General features: G+C 43.9%; 1 protein-coding gene across 1 annotated transcript in view; it reads right to left on the bottom strand.

The window, feature by feature from the left end:
* The window catches only part of CHRNA1 (cholinergic receptor, nicotinic, alpha 1 (muscle)), a 19915-nt gene extending 8209 nt beyond the window's left edge, over window positions 1-11706 (bottom strand). The window contains exons 1-5 of the mRNA XM_010859806.1: window positions 11609-11706; window positions 6501-6646; window positions 6346-6390; window positions 5227-5336; window positions 1879-2074 (exon numbers count right to left, since the gene is read on the bottom strand). Coding sequence (XP_010858108.1) covers window positions 1879-2074; window positions 5227-5336; window positions 6346-6390; window positions 6501-6646; window positions 11609-11651 — 540 coding nt within the window. The 5' untranslated portion in view covers window positions 11652-11706. The remainder of the gene's footprint in view (window positions 1-1878; window positions 2075-5226; window positions 5337-6345; window positions 6391-6500; window positions 6647-11608) is intronic.
* Window positions 11707-25464: the final 13758 nt, after the last annotated feature.

Here is a 25464-nt window from a genome sequence, read left to right as displayed (position 1 = left end):
GTGGCAAGAATACACAGAAGAACTGTACAAAAAAGATCTTCATGACCCAGATAATCACAGTGGTGTGATCACTCACCTAGAGCCAGACATCCTGGAATGTGAAGTCAAGTGGGCCTTAGAAAGCATCACTACGAACAAAGCTAGTGGAGGTGATGGAATTCCAGTGGAGCTATTTCAAATCCTAAAAGATGATGCTGTGAAAGTGCTGCACTCAATATGTCGGCAAATTTGGAAAACTCAGCAGTGGCCACAGGACTGGAAAAGGTCAGTTTTCATTCTGATCCTAAAGAAAGGCAATGCCAAAGACTGCTCAAACTACCTTACAATTGCACTCATCTCACACGCTAGCAAAGTAATGCTCAAAATTCTCTAAGCCAGGCTTCAACAATACATGAACCGTGAACTTCCACATATTCAAACTGGATTTAGAGAAGGCAGAGGAACCAGAGATCAAATTGCCAACATCTGCTGGATCATGGAAAAAGCAAGAGAGTTCCAGAAAAACATCTATTTCTGCTTTATTGACTATGCCAAAGCCTTTGACTGTGTGGATTACAATAAACTGTGGAAAATTCTGAAAGAGATGGGAATAACAGACCACCTGACCTGCCTCTTGAGAAACCTGTATGCTGGTCAGAAAGCAATAGTTAGAACTGGATATGGAACAACAGACTGGTTCCAAATAGGAAAAGGAGTACGTCAAGGCTGTATATTGTCACCCTGCTTATTTAACTTATATGCAGAATACATCATGAGAAACGCTGGGCTGGATGAAGCACAAGCTGGAATCAAGATTGCCAGGAGAAATATCAATAACCTTACGTATGTAGATGATACCACCCTTATGGCAGAAAGTGAAGAAGAACTAAAGAGCCTCTTGATGAAAGTGAAAGAGAAGAGTGAAAAACTTGGCTTAAAGCTCAACATTCAGAAAACGAAGATCATGGCATCTGGTCCCATCACTTCACGGCAAATAGATGGGGAAACAGTGGAAACAGTGGCTGACTTTATTTTTTAGGGCTCCAAAATCACTGCAAGATGGTGATTGCAGCCATGAAATTAAAAGACGCTTACACCTTGGAAGAAAAGTTATGACCAACCTAGACAGCATGTTAAAAGGCAGAGACATTACTTTGCCAAAAAAGGTCCATCTAGTCAAGGCTATGGTTTTTCCAGTAGTCATTAATGGATGTGAGAGTTGGACTATAAAGAAAGCTGAGCGCCAAAGAATTGATGCTTTTGAACTGTAGTGTTGGAGAAGACTCTTGAGAGTCCCTTGGACTGCAGGGAGGTCCAACCAGTCCATCCCAAAGGAGATCAATCCTGGGTGTTCATTGGAAGGACTGACACTGAAGCTGAAACTCCAATACTTTGGCCACCTGATGCGAAGAGCTGACTCATTGGAAAAGACCCTGATGTCAGGAAAGATTGACGGTGGGAGGAGAAGGGGATGACAGAGGATGAGATGGTTGGATGACATCACCGACTCAATGGACATTGGTTTGAGTAAACTCTGGGAGTTGGTGATGGACAGGGAGGCAGGGCATGCTGCAGTCCATGGGGTTGCAAAGAGTTGGACACAACTGAGCGACTGAACTTAACTGGGAGCTTTAAAACCTATTGGTGCCCTAGCTCTACCCTAGGCTTATTCAATCAGAATTATTGGGCCTGAGTCTGGGCATAGGAAATTATGTAAGCCCCAGATGGTTCTCTTATGTAGCATGTCAAGAACTTGCCCAAGCCATTGAAAAGCATGAAAGTAGATGATCCCCAAAGAGCTAATGGATGCAGCAAGCCTGTGATAATGTAGGGGCAGAGTTGGAGACCTAAGTCTTGCTTTTCCTGCATCCAAACTCCTCCCAAGGGGTCATCACATACCGGGTTGATGACCACCACGGAGCCATCATAGGTCCAGGTGCCCAGCTTCATGCTGCAGTTCTGTTCGTCAAAGGGAAAGTGGGTGACGATGATCTCGCAGTAGCTTTTAAAGATGGCAGGAGGTGTCCATGTGATGTGGCCAGTGTAGTCCAGGAGCACTTTGGTGAACTTGACGATGGCAAAGTCACCATCTGCACTACAGTTGGGATAAAAGAAGAACAGGGCTCCAAGTGACAGATGAACCTTCAGTTCTGCTTGGGGATGTTAACAGGAGACAGCTGTTAATTATTCAGGTGCTAATTATAGAAGCTTTCTTTTGAGCAGCATTGCTTTTTATCTATGGCCATGTTTTCCAAATTTGCCTGATAATAAGGATCATGGGGTGCTTGTTTAAAATATAGATTCCTGAACCTAGAAAATAATACAAGTGAATCTATATACAAAACAGACTCACAGGTATAGGAAGCAAACTTATGATCAACAACGGGGAGGGGGAGGGATAAATTAGGAGTATGGGGTTAACAGATACAAACTACTATACTTAAAATAGATAAGCAACAAGGATTTACTGTGTATTACAGGGAACTATACCCAATATCTTGTAATAACCCATAATGGAATTTATCTGCAAAAAATCCAAAATCACTATGCTCTACACTAGAAACTAACACATTAACTATACTTCAATTTAAAAAAATTAAATATAGATTCCTGAGCACTGAATCTAAGCACTGAATCAGGATATCTGGGAATGAATCTGAGAATGTATAGTTTTAAAAAACTAACTGGTAACACAGATCAACTGCATCCCAGACTTTTTCTTCCCAGTCCTCAGTAGTATTTGTAATGTTGAAAAAGTGAAAAGCAGAAGTGTTATTTGCTCAGTCGTTTCCAACTCTTTGCGACCCACGGACTGTAGCCCGCCAGGCTCCTCTGTCTATGGGATTCCTCAGGCAGGAATACTGGAGTCGGTAGCCAGTCCCTTCTCCAGGGGATCTTCCCAACCCAGGGATCAAACCCAGGTCTCCTGCATTGCAGGCAGATTCTTTACTGTCTGAGCCATCAGGGAAGCCCCAGTCTCCATCTATGCCCTCTCTGATATACTTTAAAAGTTAATTGGGATTGCTTCTCTGGTGGCTCAGCGGTAAAGAATCCGCCTGCCAATGCAGGAGACAAAGTTTCGATTTCTGATCTGGAAAGATCCCACAGTAACTAAGTCTGTGCGCCACAGCTAGTGAGCCTGTGCTCTAAAGCCCATGGGCCACAACTACTGAGCCCACACGCCCCGACTACTGAGTCCCCTGCACCCTGGAGCCCGGGCTTGGCAACAGGAGAAGCCACTGCTGTGAAACGCCCGTGCACCACATCTAGAGAGGAGCCCCCACTCTCCTCAACTAGAGGAACAGCCCTTGCAGCAACGAAGAGCAGAATAATTACTTTTTAAAATACTTTTAAAAACTCTTTTACAAAAGTTAATTGGGGGAAAAATCCAGCAATTTTAAATAAAAATATGGCTAGTGGCTCATTACTATGATAAGCAGGTTAAAGAGGGTTCTATTACCTTTGAAAGAACTATTTAGACTCCAGTGGAGTAGGATCACAAACTCAGATGCCTCTAGGCCAGGCAAGCGAGGAAGGAGGGAGAGGTGAGCCTCACAAAGGAAGAGCCCCTCACCCCTGCAAGGAAGTGTGTCTGCATGGGAGTGAAGGCTCCATGTTGCCTGATATTTGATCCTTCCTTGGAAGCTGGAAATCTAGATTTCTAATCCAAAGTTTTCATATTTTTGAATGCTGGAATTTTCTAGAGAGGCTAAAGGGCTTCCAAGGTGGCACTAGTGGTTAAGAACCTGCCTGCTATTGTAGGAGACGTGAAAGACACGGGTTTGGCCTGGGTCAGGAAGATCCTCTGCAGAAGGAAATGGCAACCCACTCCAGTATTCTTGCCTGGTGAATTCCATGGACAGAGGAGCCTGGCAGGCTGCAGTCCATGGGGTCACAAGACTAAAGCAGCTGAGCATGCATGCAGAGGGGCTAAAAATTCAGGTTTTGATGTATTTTCCTATTTTCAAATGTTGGCAATAATTTCTCATTTGAAAAAACAGCATGGTGGATACTGAAAAATAAGAAACTCTCCCTGCAGATCTACTCATCCCCCAAATGGCCTGTGCCCTAGGGCCTTGGCAGAGAGCAGGATAGTATAATTAGGGGCTGAAAAGTGGGTGGTTGTCTGCCTGGCGCCCCATATGGATATGTCATGCCTCATTTTACAAACCAAGAAATTTTCTCCCCATTGATTTTTCCTTGGGACTGAGAAGAGGCTCTATCCGGAAAACTATGCAGCTTTAGACCCTCCCAACAGAGCTGAGGGGGAGGATAGTCTACATTTCTCCTTCCAAGCAGGTGAAACGGGATTCTCTCCCCTGTGAGAGTGCTTCTGACTGAGCTGACCTAAAGGACCAGAGGGTTTCAATTGCTTCGCTTAGATTCTAAGTGAAAGATAAACTTAGCCCTGAGAGATAGACACTTCTTCCTTATCAACACTCCTGTCCCAAAGTTTACACAAAATGATGGGATATTTTGGCTCAAGCTTGAATCCCAGGTCTGATTGGAAAATATGCAATAAAATATCAAAGTTGGGGCGGGTCACCTTAAAGAGTATCATGTCCGCTAACTAGCCCTGGCCATCTTCCCTGGAGAGTCTGCTAGTATGCACAGCCTGCTCGCCCCAGACGCGTGCTGCAGACTGTCAGGCCACAAATCCTCTAAGCCAGTGTCGGATGCTGCTGCCTGGAAGGATGCTGTTTGCAACGAACATTCCCTGACAAATGAAGGGCGTATGATAATGAACGTGTCATTAAAGCAGAGTGTCTTGAATCACATTATAATTTCACAACGTGCGGTCTGTCACAGAGCCCAGCGGATGGGCTACACAGGCATCCCGGGCCATCAGCAGCATGCTGCGTCCTGGGATGCCATGAGGAGGTGACGAATAACAACCCCGCGAGGTTCAGACCTATTGGTTGGAAGGACATTTAATTCCAAGGAACTCAATTATAGGACGTTTGGGTTCCTTGGATAGTTGCCACATACCCTTCAGGAGTTCTCAGGGATTAAATGTCCCCCACCCCACAGCCCTGATTCAATTTGGCTCTGATAATTGTTTCTATTCATAACATGAGACACCATATGGCACCCCTAGCATGTCAACTTGGCTCTTGGTTTTTAAGGGTTATTTAATGTGAACAGTGGTGAAACGCCTACCGAGAGTGGCAGCCCTTCCGTGAGGGCACTTGGGCTCCCCCTCCACCCTCCGAATGTCTGCCTTCTCATCCTGGCTGTTTTGCTCACTTGTTATAAAGAACGAAGTCTGGGCGCCAGATCTTTTCCGAAGGAATGTGAATTTTTTTCACGCCACCATAGTCATCTGGATTCCATTTTAAGTTGTAATCCACCCATTGCTAGAAATGAAGACATTTTTAGTCAATGGAAAACAATGAAAAAATCTGGGGTTATCAAGAGCTCTGATGGACATGGTAACTCAGGTATGGACAGAAATTGTGCTCCGGTAAGAAGGGTTTGATTCAGAGTTTGGCTTTCACTTGAGTAAGAAGTGAAAGCACATACAGAGCATGGAGTACATGCTGGCACAATTATAGGCATTTCAACCCATATTCATCATTTAGTCCTCACAGTGTTCTCATGAGGTAGGAGTGATTATTGACCCCATTCTACAGATGAGAAAACAAGGGTAGCCCCAAGTCATGCCCACCTTTGCAAAGGAGAATGACCCTATTGTGAACATTTTCCTCAAGCAGGCAACCTCACTTTTTGAAAAGTGCTCTATTTTTTCTGCATTATAAAAGTTACATGTGCCCAATGCAGTAAATTTGGATAACACAATGTTGAACTGTCTCCCCCAAATTAATACAAAGTTCTAATCCCCTGTACCTCAGAAAGCGACCTCATTTGGAGATAGGGTGTTTATAGAGGTAATTAAGTTAAAGTGAGGTCATTAAGGTGGGCCCTAATCCAGTATGACTGGTGTCCGTATAAGCAGGGGGACGTTGAAGAAGATGTATATTCAGAAAGAAAGTCATGCGAACGTGAAGACAGCCAATCTAAGCAAAGGAGAGAGGCCCGGAGCAGGTTGTCCCTCACAACCCTTAGAAGGAACCAGCTGTACCAAGACCTTAGTGCTGGGCTTTCGGCCTCAGAAACTGTGAGACAGTAAGTTTCTATTGTTTAAGTTGTCTAGGTTGTCCAGCAGACCTAGAAAACTAATACATACAGTGAAAGCACAAAGTTAAAATAATAATAGTAATGAACGCAAAACGTCCCACTACCCCAAAATATCTGCTTTCAACATTTTGGTGCGCATCCCTGTTACCCAACTTGATTTCCTCTGGGTCCATGTTAAATTTCAGAGTGAATAAGAACAACGTGAACACACTTATCTAGCTGCATTACCTGTTTCAGACGAACATTGGTTGTCACGATCTGATTTACTTCATCCTGAAAAAAAGATAAGGCCCATCTTTAGGGGGACCAGTGGGGAGCTGGAGAGGATGCCCCGGACTGGGTGGTGATGGTGCTGTGGGGCGCTGGGCACTCTCTGGTCTCACCACGTTGATGAGCTGTATCAGCTGCAGGCCCACCGTGACCTCCACGGCCTGGCGGTGGTCTTCCACGGGCCGTACCACGCTGTTGTAGTCTTCAAAGAGCTTTGCCACCAGACGAGTCTCATGTTCGGAGCCCAGGACGAGGCCAGCTGGGATGGCAAAGGACACGCTCACTGTCAGAGTCCGCCCCCACGCTCTACACACACTAACGTGAACATATATATCTATCTGAATCACGGTGCTGTATACCTGAAACTAACACGATATAATAAATCAACTATATTTCAATTAAAAGACAAAAAAACAAACAAAAAATGTGTACGTGAATGTTCATAGCAGCAATATTTTAACAGCTATGAAAATAACACAAATGTCCATCAACAGATAAATGAATAAACAATTTGTGGTATATACATACGTTAGAACGTCATTCAGCCATGAAAAGGAATGAAGTTCTGATACACGCTGTAACATGAGTGATCCTTGAAAACATTATGCTAAAAGAAGTCAGACACAACAGGACATGTATTGTGTGATTCTATTTATATGAAATATCCAGAATAGGTAAATCCGTAGAACAGAGTCGATTAGCAATTACCAGGGACTCTGGGGACAGGGAAAGGGGAGTAACTGCTAATGGGCCCAGGATGTCCTTCTGGTGATGAACGAGTTATGGAATTAGATAGTGGTGATGGTTGCCTAACATTGTGAATATACTTAATGCCACTGGATTGTGTGCTTTAAAACGGTAATTTTAGGTAATGTCTATTTTACCATGGTAAGCTTTACATATATATTTATGTATTTTTATCATAATAAAAAAAATCATCTATGTCCCAATTAAGTTGCTAAGAGAGAAAATCACATATTCTGTTGACCTGGATTTGGGTCTCCTATTTGGAGCATATTTAATTCCAAGGAATGTTTACCACATTTTCCTTCAGGATGAAGGGCAATATCATGCAGTATTCTCAGAGCCCACAGCCTTTAGGTGTCCAGCATGACATGGTCTTCGCTGGCGAGCAGGCAGAGAGACATTCTCACCTGAGGTTCCGAGTGGTGGACTGACTTGTCTGTGGTCACGCGGCTAGGGCAGAGCTCAGGTTAGAGCCCGTCACTCTGCACCATGCTCCTGAACTCACTTTTAATATTATGATCGTGCTGTGGGCTGTCCTGGAAATTGTACAACTACATGTGCTGCTATTCCTCTGAGAAAATGTGTTCCAAATTCCAAGCGCCTTATGAAGGATCCCTGTAACTCAAGCCCTGGTGGTTTGTGGATTGCCTGTTCAGGACTGGGAGAGGAAGTAGACACACAATCCATCTGCCGGGATTCATGTAACCAGATCTCCCCTTTCCGCAGGTTATTGCTGAAACCACACCTTTTCCCCCGGCCAAGACAACTTTTAAAATGAAATGAGTGAGATGCTTTCCCATTTTCCCCCCGCAGTTGTGTTCATATTAACCAATCACCTTTAAGACAGGTTATTATTATTTTTATTATTTTTCTGCTTGGATCCTAAGTTTGGAAGGGTTTGTCACCAAAACAATTATTAAGTAAAAAGTAGTCCCCTTTTCTATTTCTATTGATCAACAAAAATAATCACGTATCCAACTTGTTTTGTGTCAAATACTCCTCTACTTGCTTTATATATACTAAAATTTTCAATCCTCATAACAATGATAGTATATACTGTCATTATCCTCAATTTACAGACGGGGAAATTGAGACCCAGATTTCATCAGTGGTAGAGCCAGGATTTACACCCAGAGTCTATGCTCTCAACCACTATTTCTCATCCAGAGCTTTAGATCAACTTGAAATAACTAAGGCTATATAATGAGCTGAAACATTTTCATCCTCCCCAAAGTATGTTTTAATTAGCCTGTCGAGCTTTATTAAAGGTCCTATATTTGTGATACGTTATTGAATCCTTATAAAATTCTATGAGGTCAGTCTTTACTCCTATTTTACAGATGGGAAAACTGAGGTCGGAACAGCAGAGACACATGTCATGGCTCCCAGCTAGTTACAAGTGGGATTCTAAGTGGAGACAGTCAGACACAAGGGCCTGTATACCTCACCACTTCCCTAAAGGCAAGCATATTGTGTCCATTCAACGTTTTGAAGCTTTCAGTGTTGCTAAAGTGTCTTCATTATGACCTTCCTGGGCTCTGTGTGTGGAACTTCCAGCTAGCCTAGCTTTTCATTTCTAGTTTCTCAAAATGGTTTCCCAAAGGGTTCATGCAGAGCTTTCACATGGCATCGCCCCAGACCACTGGCATTGGAGACCCCTTAGAGCTGCATATTGTCTGATGGAGTTTTTGCGGTGGCCCCTTGGGACACAGAAATCCTCTGTCTTCTACGCTTTGTCTACCCCCCGGCCTCACCCAGCCCGCAGTGGGGGCAAAGGGGTGCTGGCATGGATCACTCCGAGCCTCGGCCACTGGGTTTCAGGTTATTGCTTTGATGTTATCTTGGGCTGCTTATTTTTAAGTGACAGTTGATTCTAGTTTGACAGGAAGAACATACTAGAAAGCAGCAGAGAGAGCAGAGGATCAGCATGATGTGGCAGGAAAATACGCAGGCGGACCCTAAGGTCAACTAGGGAGCAGGGAGGACTGGGGAGCCTGGCACGGATGGTGTTCCAGGGATACCACTCCCGCCTTTCTGCCCTTGCCAAGGACAAGGGTCCCTGTGCCTTCCGCCATGAGTTTCTAAGGAATTCCTGAGGAGGTCTCCATTTCTTAGATCACATTCACTGGTATTCTGTTCTTTTTTCCTCCTCAAAGCAGGGCAAAGTATCACTCAAAGTTTTACCACATAAAACTTAAAGGACTTGAACTCAGAATTCTAGGTTTTGTTCCCAATTCCAGTGTGGTCTGGAGAATTGGACAATTTCTTCACAGATTCAATAAATCACAGTAAATACTTTCTTTGGAAGGCAGGTATAAATTGACAAACACACAGATAAACACATAAATAATGTTGAAGTTTCCTTTTTCAGCAAAATCATGTTGGTCATTCTTATTCAGATGGGGGCAACACTAATTCATTCATGTATTTGTCCAACATTTGCTGCATGCAAAGCATTGTCTGAAGAGCTTTGAGGTTTTCAGACATGAATCTGACACAGATCCCGTCTTCCTACTCTTATGGACATCGACATTTGTCATTTACATAAATAACTGTGAACAAGTTGGAAAGCAATATGCCATAGGAAGGTGGCAATGAAGAGCTTGAGATTCCTGAGCTGGGAGAGAGGAAAGGTTGTAATGAAAGTGCTGTATAAATAGAACAGAGATCATTATGTGTTCAGCTAATACCGGAAAAAGTGTCACTGATATGAATGAGAATTTTGCCCCCAAGGGACTGAATCAAAGCAGGGGGACCAGCCACAATTTCAAAGTGTTCTTTTGTATTGTACTGGTCCACTCTGTATTTTTATTTGGGCGACAGCTTGCTGTGTTGGGCAAAAGGAATTCTGTCCTGTTCTTCCCAGGTGGCTCAGTGGTAAAGAATCCACCTGCAAAGCAAGAGACACAGGTTTGATCCCTCAGTTGGGAAGATCCCATGGAGAAGGAAATGGCAACCCACTCCAGTATTCTTACCTGGGAAATCCCATGGACAGAGGAGCCTGGTGGGCTACAGTCCATAGGGTCACAAAGAGTTGGACATGACTGAGCGGCTAAACAAAAACAGTGACCCTGGGTAATTCTTATTTTGACTGGTGCTGTGTCTCTGGCTGCCTTTCCAATTTCAGGGTATATTTTCTGACTGTGCACATAAAAAATGAAGTCTGATCACATTCCAAAGTTTATACATCAGGGGGCTTTGGGATGGTCCCAAAGTCAGTTTGAGATGGTCAGTTTATGTCTCTTGGCTTCAGTTTCCCTATAATAAAAAAAGAGATGTTGGATTGCCTCATCTTGCCCTAAATTTCCATGAATCATCCATGTGAACTGACATCAAACTCTAGGTTTGATCTACATACATATCACATACTTTAAAAAAAATAGTTAAACATGAATTTCTGGAGGTTTTTGGTGTCCTGAGAGATCTCTTAAAGATTTTTAAGTGTAAATATATCACTTAAGAATTTCCATTGAGTGTGGTGTTTGCAAACACACACACACCTTACCACCACCATCACCACCAGGCCAGCTTTGGTTGGATTGAGTCCAAATCCCACAGGATATAATTTACCAGAGTTTAGGCTATTTCCGTCAATTCTGCTATTGAAAAATACTACTAATAAAACTTCACCTCTTTTGCCCAGAAGACCTGTGTTTGTCAGAGCAATATTGGAGAAGGGAAATCACAGCATGTTAGCCGTTTTGTTTCTCAGTTGGGGTGATATCACCAGTAAACTTTTATATGAAACAATCAGCCAACATCTATTTCCCTCAACCGGAAGTTTGGGATTCAGGATAGCATTTCAGTGGCTGCGTTGTGACACAGTCCAGAGTTGAATGCAGGTCAAGGGCTGTGCAAGATTTTTATGGGTTTAATTCAAACCCAAACTCACATAGAGTAATGTCCTTAAAAAAATAAAGGGCAGGAATGCATTCATATGAATTTTTTTTAACTTCAGGAGTTTAAAGGATTATAAAATAGTTCTTCTCTCATGGAGAGTTTGGTTGTGGTTATGAATAGGTTTCTCCCTCCAGCACATGGAGCTGTCAGTCAATCCTCTTCATTTTCAGAATTCTCCTAAAGCCATAAAAGGACTAGTTAACTGTACTACTTGTGATCATAAGTCACCCTGCTAAGTCCTTATAGTTGTTCAAATATGATACTAACTTCGGGATGTTAGAAGAGGTGCTGAATCCCATCATCCAGGTGACTCAGATACAGACACTGATGGAGGGAGAGAATGGCGGGTTTACCTTGTAGTTTCTGAGCAGGCAGCTCCTATTTTAACTGGGTAACCCAAGCAAAAAATCTTTATCCACAAACACAATCAAGCCAACATCAGTGAGGAGCTGACAGAAGAGCCTGGGACTGGTGAAGCCCTGCCATTCTGTATTCCCATCAAAGAAGCAAGACTCTGGTTTGGGGGCTTCTAGAGCCTCAGCCTCACAGGAGAGCCCCCAGCCCTGGTGCTTACCTGAGCAGAGTCCGAGGAGCAGGAGGAGTGGCCGGGGCTCCATGGGCTGGTGGTGGAGTGGCGGCCCGCGCTGCTCGCTGGCACTCTCTGGAGGGACACTCGGCTGCCGGAGGGTTTGGAAAGTGAGTCGGCCGAGCTGAGCTATTGTTTTACGCCACCTGTTAGTGGCAGCAACAGCTGCGCTGCCCAGAGTTCCAGAGCCCAGGGCTGAGGTGGTTAACGTTATTACAGGGTGTACCTTTTACACAACTGCTGGATCTTTGACAAGTTGAATGTGTACTGCACTGTGTTTTAAAATGCACCATGAGTCTGGTCTTAATGAAAAAAAAAATGTTTCCCTATTGAATAAATTATTTTGCATGATGATCAACCCCCCACCCTTTTGTACAAATCAGAACCTCATCAGTGTGGACTGATCTGATCAGGACAACTTGGCCTGAGTAGACAGTCAGCTGTGTGTGTAAGACTTTATGCTAAATCACAAAAGTCCACATTCTACTAAAAAAGGAAAATTTTCTTGTTCCTTTTGGCTGAGAGTGCCAGGGACTTTTATGACTGAATGAATCTGAGAAGAGTTTGGTTCATCCTGAATCGGTTGCTGGAGAGAATTCCATGTTTGATTGGGTTTGGTTTTAAACAACGGTGACTTCTGTAAAATTGATTTTACGATGGCCCCCAGAGTGCCTGTTCCAGCCCACCTGTGTAGCAGGCAATGCCTGTTCCACAGTGTACCATTAATGACAGCAAACAGCCCACCTCCTATGGCCTGTTATTCAAGTGAAAAGTAATTACTAGGAAAAGTGCCCTTCTGCGTAAGTGCAGCTCCAGGCTCCTACTTCCTGCCATCATTCCTCTGCCTACCCTCACTCAGGAAGCAAGGAGCAGAGTGGTTCCGGTTTTCAATTTATTCGTTTAAAAAAAAAAAATCTCCAAAACCTGCCATTAGTAATTGCTCAGTCTGAGAAGGATTTCTTTCTTTCTTTTTTTTAAACCAAAATAGAAAAGGGAGCAGTTATTTAAAGATACCTTAACCATTCTTCTCTTGCTTCCTTCTTAAATTGAATCAGGTGAATAAGGTCCTTCACCTTAAGGTCAAGAACAGCATCCTGGCCAATTCCCCTATTCCAGTGAGTCCAAAGAAATAATTAGGGAAAGAGTTGGAAGTGTAGTGGAGAGAGCTTGGGGTCTGCAATATATATATATATATATATATATATATATTCTTTTAAATTGTGGGGGATGCACTAACCGTCCACCAAAAAGATTGGTTCCCTCCTTTCTGTAGCATAGCACTGTGACTACAAAGCCAGGAATACATCTTTCCACCACGCCCCTTACATCTAGATGAAGCCATGGGACTGAGTTCTAGAAAATGAAATAGGGGAAATTTTATGAGACTCACTGTCCTCCCACTGGAGCTCATCCATGCTCTTCTAGTCTCTGACTGGCTGGAAAGGACCTGGAATGGACATGACTCTCAGGGTGACCTTGGAAACCCACATGTTGAAAGGGGCTTTGATATCTTGCATCTTTGAATGACTCCAGGGAGGAGGGCAGCACCCTGGCCTGGTCACCACCCAGCTCTATTTCATGAATGGGAACAAGATTTTTATGGTGTTAAGTCCATTGAAATTTGTACAGCAGATGGTTTTATCATTATTAATATAAATTTTACTCCCTTGCATTGGGGATCCTAAAATATGTAGTACAGTGAAGGAAGACAAGAAAATTGGTATTGGAGGCAGAAAAGATGAAGATAACGCTGCTGCTGCTAAGTTGTTTCAGTCGTTTCCAACTCTGTGCGACCCCATAGACGGCAGCCCACCAGGCTCCCCCGTCCCTGGGATTCTCCAGGCAAGAACACTGGAGTAGGTTGCCATTTCCTTCTCCAATGCATGAAAGGAAAAGTGAAAGTGAAAGTGAAATCACTCAGTCATGTCTGACTCTTAGTGACCCAATGGACTGCAGCCTACCAGGCTCCTCTGTCCATGGGATTTTCCAGGCAAGAGTACTGGAGTGGGTTGCCATCATCTTCTCCAATGAAGATAATGGCAAACTACTTAATAAAACTGTTGTCTTTGATTACTTCATGAGCAAAGTATGTGACAAGCCAGTGGCTTTAGAAGAAGTTGGAAAATGCAAAATTAGTGTTTTTTGTTTGTTTGTTTTTTACCAAGCCGCACAGCCTGTGGGATCTTAGTTCCCTGACCAGGGATGAAACCTCTGCCTCTGCTGTGGAAATTCAGAGTCCTAACCACTGGTGGTGGTGGTAGTTCAGTCACTCAGTCGTATTTGACCCTTTGTGATCCCATGGACTGCAGCACGCCAGGCTTCCCTGTCCTTCACTGTCTCCCTGAGTTTGCTCAAACTCATGTTCATTAAGTCAGTGATGCCATCCAACCATCTCATCCTCTGCTGCCCCCTTCTCCTCTTGCCCTCAATCTTTCCCAGCATCAGTCTTTTCCAATGAGTTGGCTCTTTAAATCAGGCGGCCAAGGTATTGGAGCTTCGGCTTCGGTTCTTCCAATGAATATTTAGGGCTGATATCCTTTAGGATTGACTGATTTGATCTCCTTGCAGTCCAAGGGACTCTCAAGAGTCTTCTCCAGCACCACAGTTTGAAGGCATCAATTCGTTGGTGCTCAGCCTTTTTTATTGTCCAGCTCTCACTTTCATACATGATTATTGGAAAACCATAGCTTTGACTATAGAGACCTTAGCTGCTGTACCACCAGGGAATTCCCAGTTCTTGTTGGTTTTGCTTAGTGAGTCTGTGCAAGGAAGAGTCAAACTCAGAAAATAATTGGCTAGTTCAAGAACAGAAATGAAGGGGATTAGAATGAGTCCAGAAATCTGGAGACTTCTGCTTTGAACCCTAAGAGGAAGGGATAACATGGAAAAAAGGCTTTGAGCAAAACAAAAGCCCATTAGGATTTCTCGACAGTCTCACCACTGTAGCAAAAATCCTTTAAGGCTATGCTCTTCATGCTCAGGCCCATTTCTTTCCCAGAGGAGCTTCCAGGCGGTTTCCACTAAGTTGGGGGAGAGAAGCCTAGGGGTTAGGATGCAAAGAAGTAAATTGGGCTTGAGAATTGTGTCTGGTAGAGAATCTCAGGTATGCATACGGGCACGTAAAAATGACTGCAAAGGAAAATTTCCGTTTACTAAGTATCTGAAGGAATTCTACGACAAAAGAATTCTTGAATTCAGACTACAAAACTTTTGGTTGCCCAAGCCTTGAATGAGTCCTTCCTTCGGTGTCCCAAAGACGCAGCGGCCGAAAATGGGCTGCAACCTCCTCAGTCTCCGCAAGAGGGCAGTCTCCGCACTGCTCGCCTCACAGGTGGCCTTGGAGGTAATGGACAAGGTAGAACCCGGCCGGGGCCACATCCAGGAGCCACGGAGGGTAACGGATAGGGGAGCTCCGCCCAAAGAGCGAAATCAGAGACTAACCACGGAATCACTGCAGGCCGTCTCAGTGCTCAGCCACGTCCCCTTGGCCTTTATCTCCACTTGGAGGAATCTACTGACTTCCCACACCTGCAACCTTCTGCCTGAGGGGTTTTTTTTTTGTTTTTTTCCTGGCTCTGGGAACACAGGGGGCGTGTTGGAAATTCAAGGGAGTTACTGCCTTTAGAAGAAGCCCTCGACAGCTATCGGAGGATAAATTCCCCTCTCTGCTGGGGTAACCAGGCATGCTCTGCCCCCTTGAGTGGCGTCTGTGCTGAAAGTGGCCTGACAACCCTGCCTTTATTGGCTTGCTTCTCTCTTCCGTCTCACTCTCCCCACCCTGCCACTTCTCTAATCAACTACTTGCAGGGTCTGCTTCTGGGGAAACTCAAATCAAGACAGAATTTCTCACCCTGTCTGGCCAGGGGATCATCACCATGTCTTCAGAATGGTGTGAGTGGGTGCCTTCCCCACATTTCTAGCATCTTACCTATTCTTTTTTATAGGTGAACCATTGGAACTGTAGACTAAAAAAATCATTAAAACTGCTATCATCCTCAAGAATAAACCTATTTTTTTCAGTGAAAAGTTTATTAGTCAAGTAATTCAACTTTATTATAGAAAAATAGAAAACAGATGAACAAAAAGAAAAATGCTTACCTATTAATCTTCTACCAGAAAACCTATGGTTAATGGGTTATTTTATATGCATAACCCAGTCTCTTTCTATGCATTTATGTATATATATATATATATTTCTGTATTTGTGTATTTATTTTCACTATCTCCAAACCCTGTTTTATGTTACTTGAAGTCAAAAGATTTCCCATAATTTTTAGGTTTTTATGGATTAACCATTGCTAGGGAAATGCTATTTTCAGGAGGAGATTAATCTTTTTTGCAGTCCTACTGAGATATAATAAAATTGTAAGATATTTAAAGTATATAATGTGATGATTTGATACACATATATTCTGTGAAAGGATTCTATCCATGTATTCATTTATTAAAAAATTTTGTCACTTGGCATTGCTACGTGCTAGGCACAGTTCTAGGCATTTGGAATACATCAGTAAATAAAGTGAAGATTTCTGTTCCCCAGGAAAAATGCATTCTAGTTGGTGGAGATTGTCAATAAAAATATATAGAGCGAGATAGATAATAAGTGGATTATTTAGTATCTCAATTGGTGAAAATGCTATGGGAAAAGGGAAGAATAGAGCAGGGTTTGGGGAGCTCAGGACAGCTGGAGAGAGGATTGCAACTGTAAGTGTGGTAGGTCGGAGGGTCAGTGAGGATGGAGCATTTGAGCAAAGACTAAAAGGAGGCACAGATACCTGTGGGATGAGCATTCTGGGCAGAATAATCTGCAGTAGAGGTCCCCAAGGGGACTGGGTCTGGTGTGCTGAAGATGAGCAAAGAACCCAGCCAGGCTGTAGCAGAGTGAGTGATGGGGAGCTGGCTGGAGGATGAGGTCAAGGTGTAGCCTAGGAGTCAAGGGGACACAGCACCACCTGTAGACTTTTATTCTGTGTGAGATGCAGAGCGCCAGCAGGATTTTGAGTAGAAGAGACATGATCTGACACATGTTGTAAAAGGGCAGTTCTGGCTCCTATGGTGACAGGGGCTGCAGGGGAGACAATTTAGGAGCTATACAACAATTCAAGCAGGAGATGGTGGTGGATGAGACCTGAGCGGATAAGGGAGGAAGATGAAAAATAGCTGGATTTGGGAAGTATATTTTGATGCTAAGGCTAACAGGATTTCCTGAGGATTGGACCTGGATGCAAGAGACAGAGAGGATGATGATTAAAGATGATTTGCAGGGTTTTGGCTTGAGCATTAGGAAGGCTTTAGGTGCCAACAAGTGATTTAAGGGAGGCTGTTGCTGGAGCAGGTTAAAAGGGAGGAAAATCATGAGTTCTGTTAGTTTGATGTGTCTGTCAGAAGTCTGAGCAGGCAGTTGGATTCAGGAGTCAGGAGTTTAGAGAAGTCTAGACTAGGTTAAATGGTGCTTAAAACCACGACTGAATAAGATCAAAGGAATGAGCATAGGCAGAGAAGAGAACTAATGTCAAGACCACAGTGAGCTAGCACCTCACACCTGTCAGAATGGCTAGCATCAAAAAGACCACAGATAAATTTTGGCAAGGACATGAAGAAAAGGAAACACTTGTGCACTGTTAGTGGGAATGTAAATTGGTGCAGCTGCTGTGGAAAACAGTATGGAGATTCCTCAAAAAACTAAAAATAGAGCTATATATGATTCAGTGATTCTACTCCTAGGTATATGTCCAAAGAAAATGAAAACACTAATTTGAAAAGATACATGCACCCCAATGTTCATAGCAGCACTGTTTACAATAGCCAAGATATGAAAACAACCAAAGTGTCCGCCAAGAGATGAATGGATAAAGATGATGTGATACACACAGAACAGCCAAGATATGAAAACAACCAAAGTGTCTGCCAACAGATGAGTGGATAAAGAAGATGTGATACACACACAGACACACACACAGATACAGACACACACACACAGACACACACACAGACACACACACACACACACACACACACACTGAAATACTACTCAGCCATGAAAAAGAAGGAAATTTGCCATTTGCAACAACATGGATGAACTTGGAGGGTATTGTGCTTAGTAAAATAAGTCGGACAGAAGAGAGATACTGTATGATATCACTTATATGTGGAATCTAAAAAATACAACAAACTAGTAAATATGACAAAGAGCGATTCACAGATACAAAGAATAAACTAGTGGTTACCAGGGGAGAGAGGGAATGGGGGAGGAGCAAGATAAGGATAGGGAATTGAGACGTTCAATCTACTGTGTATAAAATAAATAAGCTACGAGGATCTATTGTACAGCAAAAGATATAGCCAATATTTTATAATAACTATACATGAAGTATAAGTTTTCAGAATTGGGAATCGCTATGTTGTACACTTGAAACATACAATGTTATGCGTGCTAAGTCGCCTCAGTCGTGCCTGACTCTGTGTGACCCCATGGTCTGTAGCCCGCCAGGCTCATCTGTCTATGGGATTCTCCAGGGATGAATACTGGAGTAGGTTGCCATTTTCTTCTCTAGGGGATCTTCCTGAGCCGGGGATCCTGACCCAGGGATCGAACCTTATGTCGCCTGGATTGGCAGGTGGGTTCTTTATCTCTAACGCCACCTGGGAAACCCCATATAATGTAAATTACATATATATATATATCAAATAAGATTGGGAAGAGGAGGATGCAGCAAAGATCGAGAAGAAGGAAGCACTGAGGCAGGAGGAGATCCAAAAGAGGGTAGGTTCTGGAAGCCAGGTGCACAGCTCTGGAGGAAGAGCGAGTGGCCCACTGTGTTGAATGCCACTGTTGGAGCCCTTGAGACGAAGGTGGAAATGAACACAGGACTTAGCAATATGGCAGCCACCGGTGACCTTGACTCGCACAAAACCTGCCTGGAGTAGGTTTAAGAAGGGAGGGATTCGAGGCGCTTTATTGCAAAGCGTAAGGAGGAAGTAAAGTCATAGCTGTTGAGAGAGGGCATCAATAGAAGCTTTTTCTTTTGTGGCCTTTTGTGGGGATGGGGAAAATAACAGCATATGAGCGTGATGATCATAAGGACCCAACAGTAACAAGAAATAGAACTGATTGTGGAGTAGGGAGCTGGAAGAAAACACTCATAAAAATGTTTTTAAAAATGAGATTACTATGTATACTTTTCTGTAACTTAGAGTATATTAAAAATAGCTTCCCAGTCAAATAATGTGTCTACATCTTCATTTTTAATGGCTGTAGTATATTTTGGTTTTGTATTTATGATAATTTGTTTAAACAACCCCTTATCACTGGACTTTTGGATGATTTCCTTTATTTTTTTATTTATGTTTTTGCATTTATAGACAGTCATACAGTGGATATCCTTATAAACCAAGCAATTTTCTGATTGTTACCCTAGGATAAGCTCCCACGGTGGAAGACTAGGTGAAAGAATGAAAAGACTTTAAGTAGTGTTAATGCATATCAAATAGCCCGAATCTCTGTTTTAGATTTGTTCAAAGCCATTCAGGCTTGCCCTTATCTCTCTTTATTTTTCTATTGTATCTATCACAGTTGTGTACCGTTAACATTTATTCGTGTGATGATCTGATTAATATCCCTTTCTCCCACTAGACTGCCAACCACTGAGTGCAGAGACAGTGCCTGATTTTGCTCACTCTTGTGTCCTCAGCATTCGTCCCCACAGTTCGTCCCAAGGTAGGCATTCAGTTAATAATTATTCATGATGGAGTGAATAAATGTAAAGCTTAGTTCGGTGCATAGGGGAGAAGATCACACTGATTATGTCATCTGAAGGTGCAATGAGGGGTTGCAATCCAATGCCACAGTGCCTCTCAGGCTACCTGGTTTATAGTGATAAAAGTGCTTGTAATTGACTAATTAAATAGTGTATGAATGAGGGTACTGCTTTTACAAAAGCCCGCCTTCTTGTAGGATTAGTGAAAGGAATAACTGTGGATCCTCCCCAGGTCACTTACTTGGAGAAAACCCTGTCTGTGTCTATATTTTGGTGCATCTGGCAGGAGCCTGGCTACCCGTTAGCCAAACCGGCGTTTCCTGAGCCGAGCACCTCCTTCTAGCAGCCAGCAGGTGGCAACAGTGGGTCATTGATGTGTCGGTGGGGTGGCTCTCCTGATGAACACCAACCGCGGTACCAGAGCCTACCAGGGTGCCGTCCACCCGGAATCCCATACGGGATGTTCCCTGGGACCCCAGAGCAGTGGCTTCCCTTCAGGAGAGTCGGGAAAGAGGGGTCAGCTCTCAGCCCCCAAGAGAGTCCATTTTACAGTTTACAGGCTCAAGGAATCCTTACCTGACCGCTCAAGAGTCAAATGAGACTCATTTGAAAATCTGGACTTCCCAGGTCCTGAGACTTCACCAGTTCACACCAGCTGACCTGCCTTTGTTGTTTCAGTCTGTCTGAAGTGCTCAGTTTCGACTCGATTGTTTTTTTCAGCCTACCTCAGTGCTTGTGTGTTAGTTGTTCAGTCGTGTCTGACTCTTTGTGACCCCATGGGCTGTATAGCCTGCCAGACTCCTCTGTCCATGGGGATTCTTCAGGCAACAATACTGGAGTGGGTTGCCATGCCCTCCTCCGGGGGATCTTCCAGGCCCAGGGATCGAACCCAGGTCTCCCTCATTGCGGGCAGATTCTTTACTGTCTGAGCTACATGGGAAGCCCAGGCAGCTCAGGCTGACAGTTTTGTAGGAATTGCTGGTCTCAAATCACTGAGTTATAGAAATGCTTCTTACAGCGTGCCTAACAGGTTTCTTTCCGTTCCGTGTGGTCCACCCCATCTCGGTTTTATTCCAGGGGCTGGGGTGGATTTGCCCCCGTCTGTCCACCTTACTCTCTCTCTTCTGTGTTCCCTTGAGACTAATGGTAGTGAGGAAATCACCGTTTGCTGAGATCTGGCTGTCTACCATTTCAGCCTCACAGCCCCCCAGTGAGGTGGGTGTATATTAATGTGTCCAAGCCCACTGGGTCCTAAGTAGCAGAGACATTTCCAATTCCAAATATGGTTCTTCATCCACTACACTTGTGGTCCATGCTGTGCTCCCCAAAGCCCCTCAGAGAGGGGATGTGGCCTAGGGGTTATGCTTCTTGCCTCCCACCCTTCATCAAGGGCAACTGTACTTGGGCTTAAAAGGAAAAAAAAAAAAAAAGTGTGTGTGTGTGTGTGTGTGTGTATTCTCCTTCTAAAGGGAAAGCTTCCGTGAAATTTTATGTACATCTGTAAAGTATAAGGAGAGAGAAGTTCTGAGCTTCACAGGATATGTTGATTCGGGGTGCACTCTGACATGGGACTCCGGCAGGAGTGTGCACCGTGGCTGTAAGACAGATAACAACACTCACAGGAACAGCAAGGCCGTGGCCCCCGCAGCTCCAGGGTCTGACCACTTGATTAACTCAGGAGATACTTTGATGACAAAACCCTTCTGCCACTGGCTTCTCACGTTCTCAGGAACAGATACACATCAGGAAAAATGAATCTGATATGAAGCTGAACCTACCCTGATGCCACCCTCCTCTAACAAAGGGGGTGCTTTGGACTTTAAATCACCCAGAGTCTGGGTGAGAGCAATCTGATGGAAAACTAAGGAATCCTGGGAGGCCAAGTTGAATGACAGATGGAAAACTGGGGCAGAGAGAGAAGGGGTGGAGACGGAAGAGCCTGGGGCTGGGTATCTGGTGTGGCGAAGGGAGAGAACTGGTCAGACAGAGAGGAGTCCAAAGAGTATCACTAAGGAACTCTGCTGGAGATTTTTTAAATTTATTTTCAATTGGAGGATAGTTGCTTTACAAGATTGTGCTGGTTTCTGCCACACAACAGCGTGAATCAGCCATAGGTACACATATGTCCTCCCCTTCTTGGACTTCCCTCCCACCCTCTACTCCATCCCACCATTGTTGGAGATTTAAAATACACGCCTACCTTTAGCATTTTCTCAAGAGACCTATAAGATTTGAACTGTTTTAATTATATTTTCCTGCAGAACTGGGTCCAAGACTGGACTATATAGGATGCTTGATTTATATCAGTTACATAAGCGAAACTTCAGTCCTTGCTGTCATTTGATAGAGTCAAAACCAAGCGTGTTTTTGTTTCCTCTTGTCAGCTGCTTGAGTTTCTATTCTGAGAGGTGCTAACTGTTAAACATTGTTATTCACTTGTGTTCCCTAAATAATTTTTAATTAGTTTTAATTTGGACCAAGCATGTTCTGCCGTTGACATAGTGACAGGAATTATCAAAACTAAAATTAATAATGAACTTCAGAAAAAAAAAAAAACTTGCACTAACATTATAGTATTTTATCATATCCAGCTCAACAGAGACACAGATGATTTAAACTTTGGTTTTTCAATGACTTTCCTCAAAGCAATTACATTGGTAAAAAGGTTACTTAAGCATTATTTTTCACCTCTCAAGCATTTTTCACAATGGAATTTTCCTGTTGTATCTCAGTGAAATCAATTGCATTAATGCAAGAAATGGGATCAAAACAGCAACTCTATGTAGCCTTTGAAACCTCACATCAAGCTGGATAATTACTATTTTCATTACATAGTGGAAAACAGGAGCAGTGACACTTTCACCTAAAAAACTGCCAAAAGAAAAAGCTTGTCAGGGCTCTCAGAATATCATAAAGCAGACAAGACAAGAAATGTAAAAATATTTTTGGCGTTTTTAAATAAAGTCACTTCTCTTCCCTCCCCTGTCGTTTAGGACAATGGTATCAGTTGTCCCCTAACCATTAGTGCATAATTCTAACAAAGACCTGTACATCCCTTCAGCTAAAAAGTGGTCAAATATCAAACAGCTACTAATCTTGGGGTCAGCCCCTTTTCCAAAATGAGTATTGCCCTTTGAATCCTTTGGGGTAAAAATCTGGCAAAGATCACAGAGAATTCAGTAAAGGTTTCTGATACATCAGTGGACTATCCTCTGAGGATTCTGCCCATGAGACCCATCCAAGCATGCTCTAGTTTAGTCCAAACACCTATAAAGCCATACGTGCATGTGGGAGTTTCTTTAGTGAAAGCCTGCAGACCTGCAGGGTAAACTTGCCAAGTGCAGCAATCAGCTGTGATCCTCCCTACAGTCTCATCTTCACTGTGCTCTTAAGTACTATGTAATTTGGTCTTGGGACCACTTAGCTAATTACAGATTAGAAGGATGGGGTTTGAATGTTACTGAACAACTGACAGAATTATTTAGTATTCTGCAGTTCAGTGGGAAAGAGTATAGATGTGCTTGAATATTTATGAAGTTTTACCTTCTCTTTTTGTTCTAGAGGTCTTTCAACAAATTAAAAGATGTGTGTCAGCACCATAAGGATTTGCCTAGACTTTTAAAGACTGGCAAGCCAAGACTGACTTTTATTCAGACAAGCATTATTTTGTCATATTGATGGATCTGAGAAGGGCTCATGGGCCCGCAGTGCGGAAAGCCAAACTCTGACCGTGGGTGTTTGTGGCAAAGTCAGTGTTTATGTCAGGGCTCCACGCAAGGGAGTTGGAGACAAGCATCCCACCAGGCTTTCTTAAAGGGGAGGAACAAAGAAGCTGGGGTTAATCATCACCTTGTGACATTTCTTAATCATAGTCTTGAGTCAGGACGCCCAAGATACATGTCACTGGTCTGGCACTCCATGACAAGGGCGGTAGGTGTGGGTATGTGTCTGTTAGCTCATCTTGCCCTGGAGAAACTGATTATGTTATCAATTATGTTATCAACAACAGTTTTAGTCATCTGACTCTAGTGGATTAGTGTGCAGTTAGCACAAGATTGAGGTTGGTTGGGGGGGTGAGAGAATAAAGTTTTGGATAAAGAGATTAATCATAAACTCAGCAAGAAAACTAGGTTTTAGGGAGACTCAGTTTCACTGATTTTAAGTATTTTAGCTTACTGTATGGGTGTGACCAGTGCTATTTAAATTGCCAATATCAGTGTATCCCTTCTGTGTGCCCTGACTCCTTGTATCGGTGGCAGTAGCTTAGCTTTGTCACAGCTCTGGGCACAGCAGTAGTCCCTTGGAGAGTCTGGAGTTCCTAGATAGACACGGCGCATCTGCCCGGAGCTTCGGTTTTACTTGAAGACTCGGAGAAAACAAAAGTGATCAATTTAACCATTTATGTAATGTGTTGCCAGTTCTTTATTTAATTTGCTGTGAAGCAAGTACAATTATGCATTGACTATAAAAACTCAATATTGGCTAATACTTGCAGTGAGAGAATAACAACTTGTAAACCAAGAAGTGTCTCTGTTTAGCTGTCAAGAGTTCCAGCCGGAAACCAACTGGTGACATGGAGAAAAAAAATCTGACACCATTTTTTCCTGGGAGGGTGATGGGCCAAGGTCCCACCTGGCCCCCAGGTGAGGCGGCCCAAAGCTGGCTCCTCCCGTCTCCTGTCATTGGCAGGAACTCTAAGGACTGCTGGAAGGAGAGGAAACCTCCAACCCAAGCAAACAGGACCATTCTGTTATGTGAGATCCTAGAAAACCTGGACCAGCTGGGCGTGGCCAGAGCCATTACGGAAGTTCCCTCTCACCTCAGCTAGGCCTGCCCTGGACACCTGGACATCCTCCAAGAACTGTCCCCCTTGCTCTTCCAGACTTCCCACAGTACCTCCCAACTCCTGAGACCCCACCTTGGATGGGGACCATCATAGCATGACCCCATGGTACCCTTCCCCTCACCAGTCTACTGCATTATGGGCAGCAGAGCCTGCTCACTTCCAGCCCTTGACCCTGGTCCAAGCTTCAACTTCCTGTCTTGTGTGATCCATTCCCAGGAATAAGGACTGTATCGTCTATAGCCTGATTTCTCTGTGAAAATAAATAGGAATGCAAAATTCACACGACTGGGAAGATCTCAGAGAAGATGGGTGCTCTTTTGGCCCCTTTGAGCAGACCCTGGGGGCGCGTTCATCCTCCTTTGCGGCTACAGCGCCACCAGCAGGCACATTGGAGAAGCAGGACTGTGGGGGACGTCACAGCAAGGGGAAGGAAACGCCTGTGAGGCTCTACCCACCCCAGACTGGGGACAGTGCTCCTCAGAGGGCACGTGTCCCACTGGAATAGGGCAAATTCCACACAGTTCCAGATATCCAGCCTCCCAACTAAACACCCTGCAAAGCCTTTATCCTCTCCTGCCAATCTGTGCAAAATGTCAGGGGGATAAGCCAGTTTTCTTTCTTCTCAGATTCACAAAATGGTTGTGCCAATTTTGTGCAGACCGATCCTTCTCTCTCTTTTCCTATACATTTTTTTCAGAAGTATGTGAAGTCATTTTGGTGAAATTTAGCTGTACAATGGTTGTTATTTGTTTCAAGAAAGACAAAGGCAGCTTTGGCTGGTGCTGGGGAGGTGGAGTCAGAGAACTGGAGGTAGCATGGAGTGTTGTGTCTTGCTTGTGAAGACTTATGCAGCAGCGCACACAGCCCCATCCCCAGGGCTCCATCCCCTTTCCTACCCTTAGAAACCCCGGGGAGCCCAGGCAAGAACAAGAAGCCTTTCTGAGCACGTGGCTGCTGATGGGTGGAGGGATCCCAGGATGACCTGGTCCTGGACTCCTGCACACACAAGTGCTGCGGCTTGCCTGGCCTCTCCTCCTTTCTCCTGCTCAGAGGGCATTCAGGGTGTATTTGGGGTGGGAAGAAATGCACCCCAGGGGAGCACTTATTGGAAATCTGACTGTGAGAGTCTTTGGTTACAGTCAGGCCAGTTCCAGGCCCAATTCAATTAATTCTGGATTAAGGTTCAGGGTCTGATCCTTCTCAGAGAGCCTTTCTTGCACAACCTCTTAAAAAGTAATTTC

The sequence above is a fragment of the Bison bison genome, unplaced genomic scaffold, assembly GCF_000754665.1.
Source record: "Bison bison bison isolate TAMUID 2011002044 unplaced genomic scaffold, Bison_UMD1.0 scf7180017864460, whole genome shotgun sequence".
In the NCBI taxonomy this organism is placed as follows: domain Eukaryota; kingdom Metazoa; phylum Chordata; class Mammalia; order Artiodactyla; family Bovidae; genus Bison; species Bison bison.
Note: the sequence above shows the minus strand (reverse complement) of the source record. Positions and strands in the feature narration are given on the sequence as shown.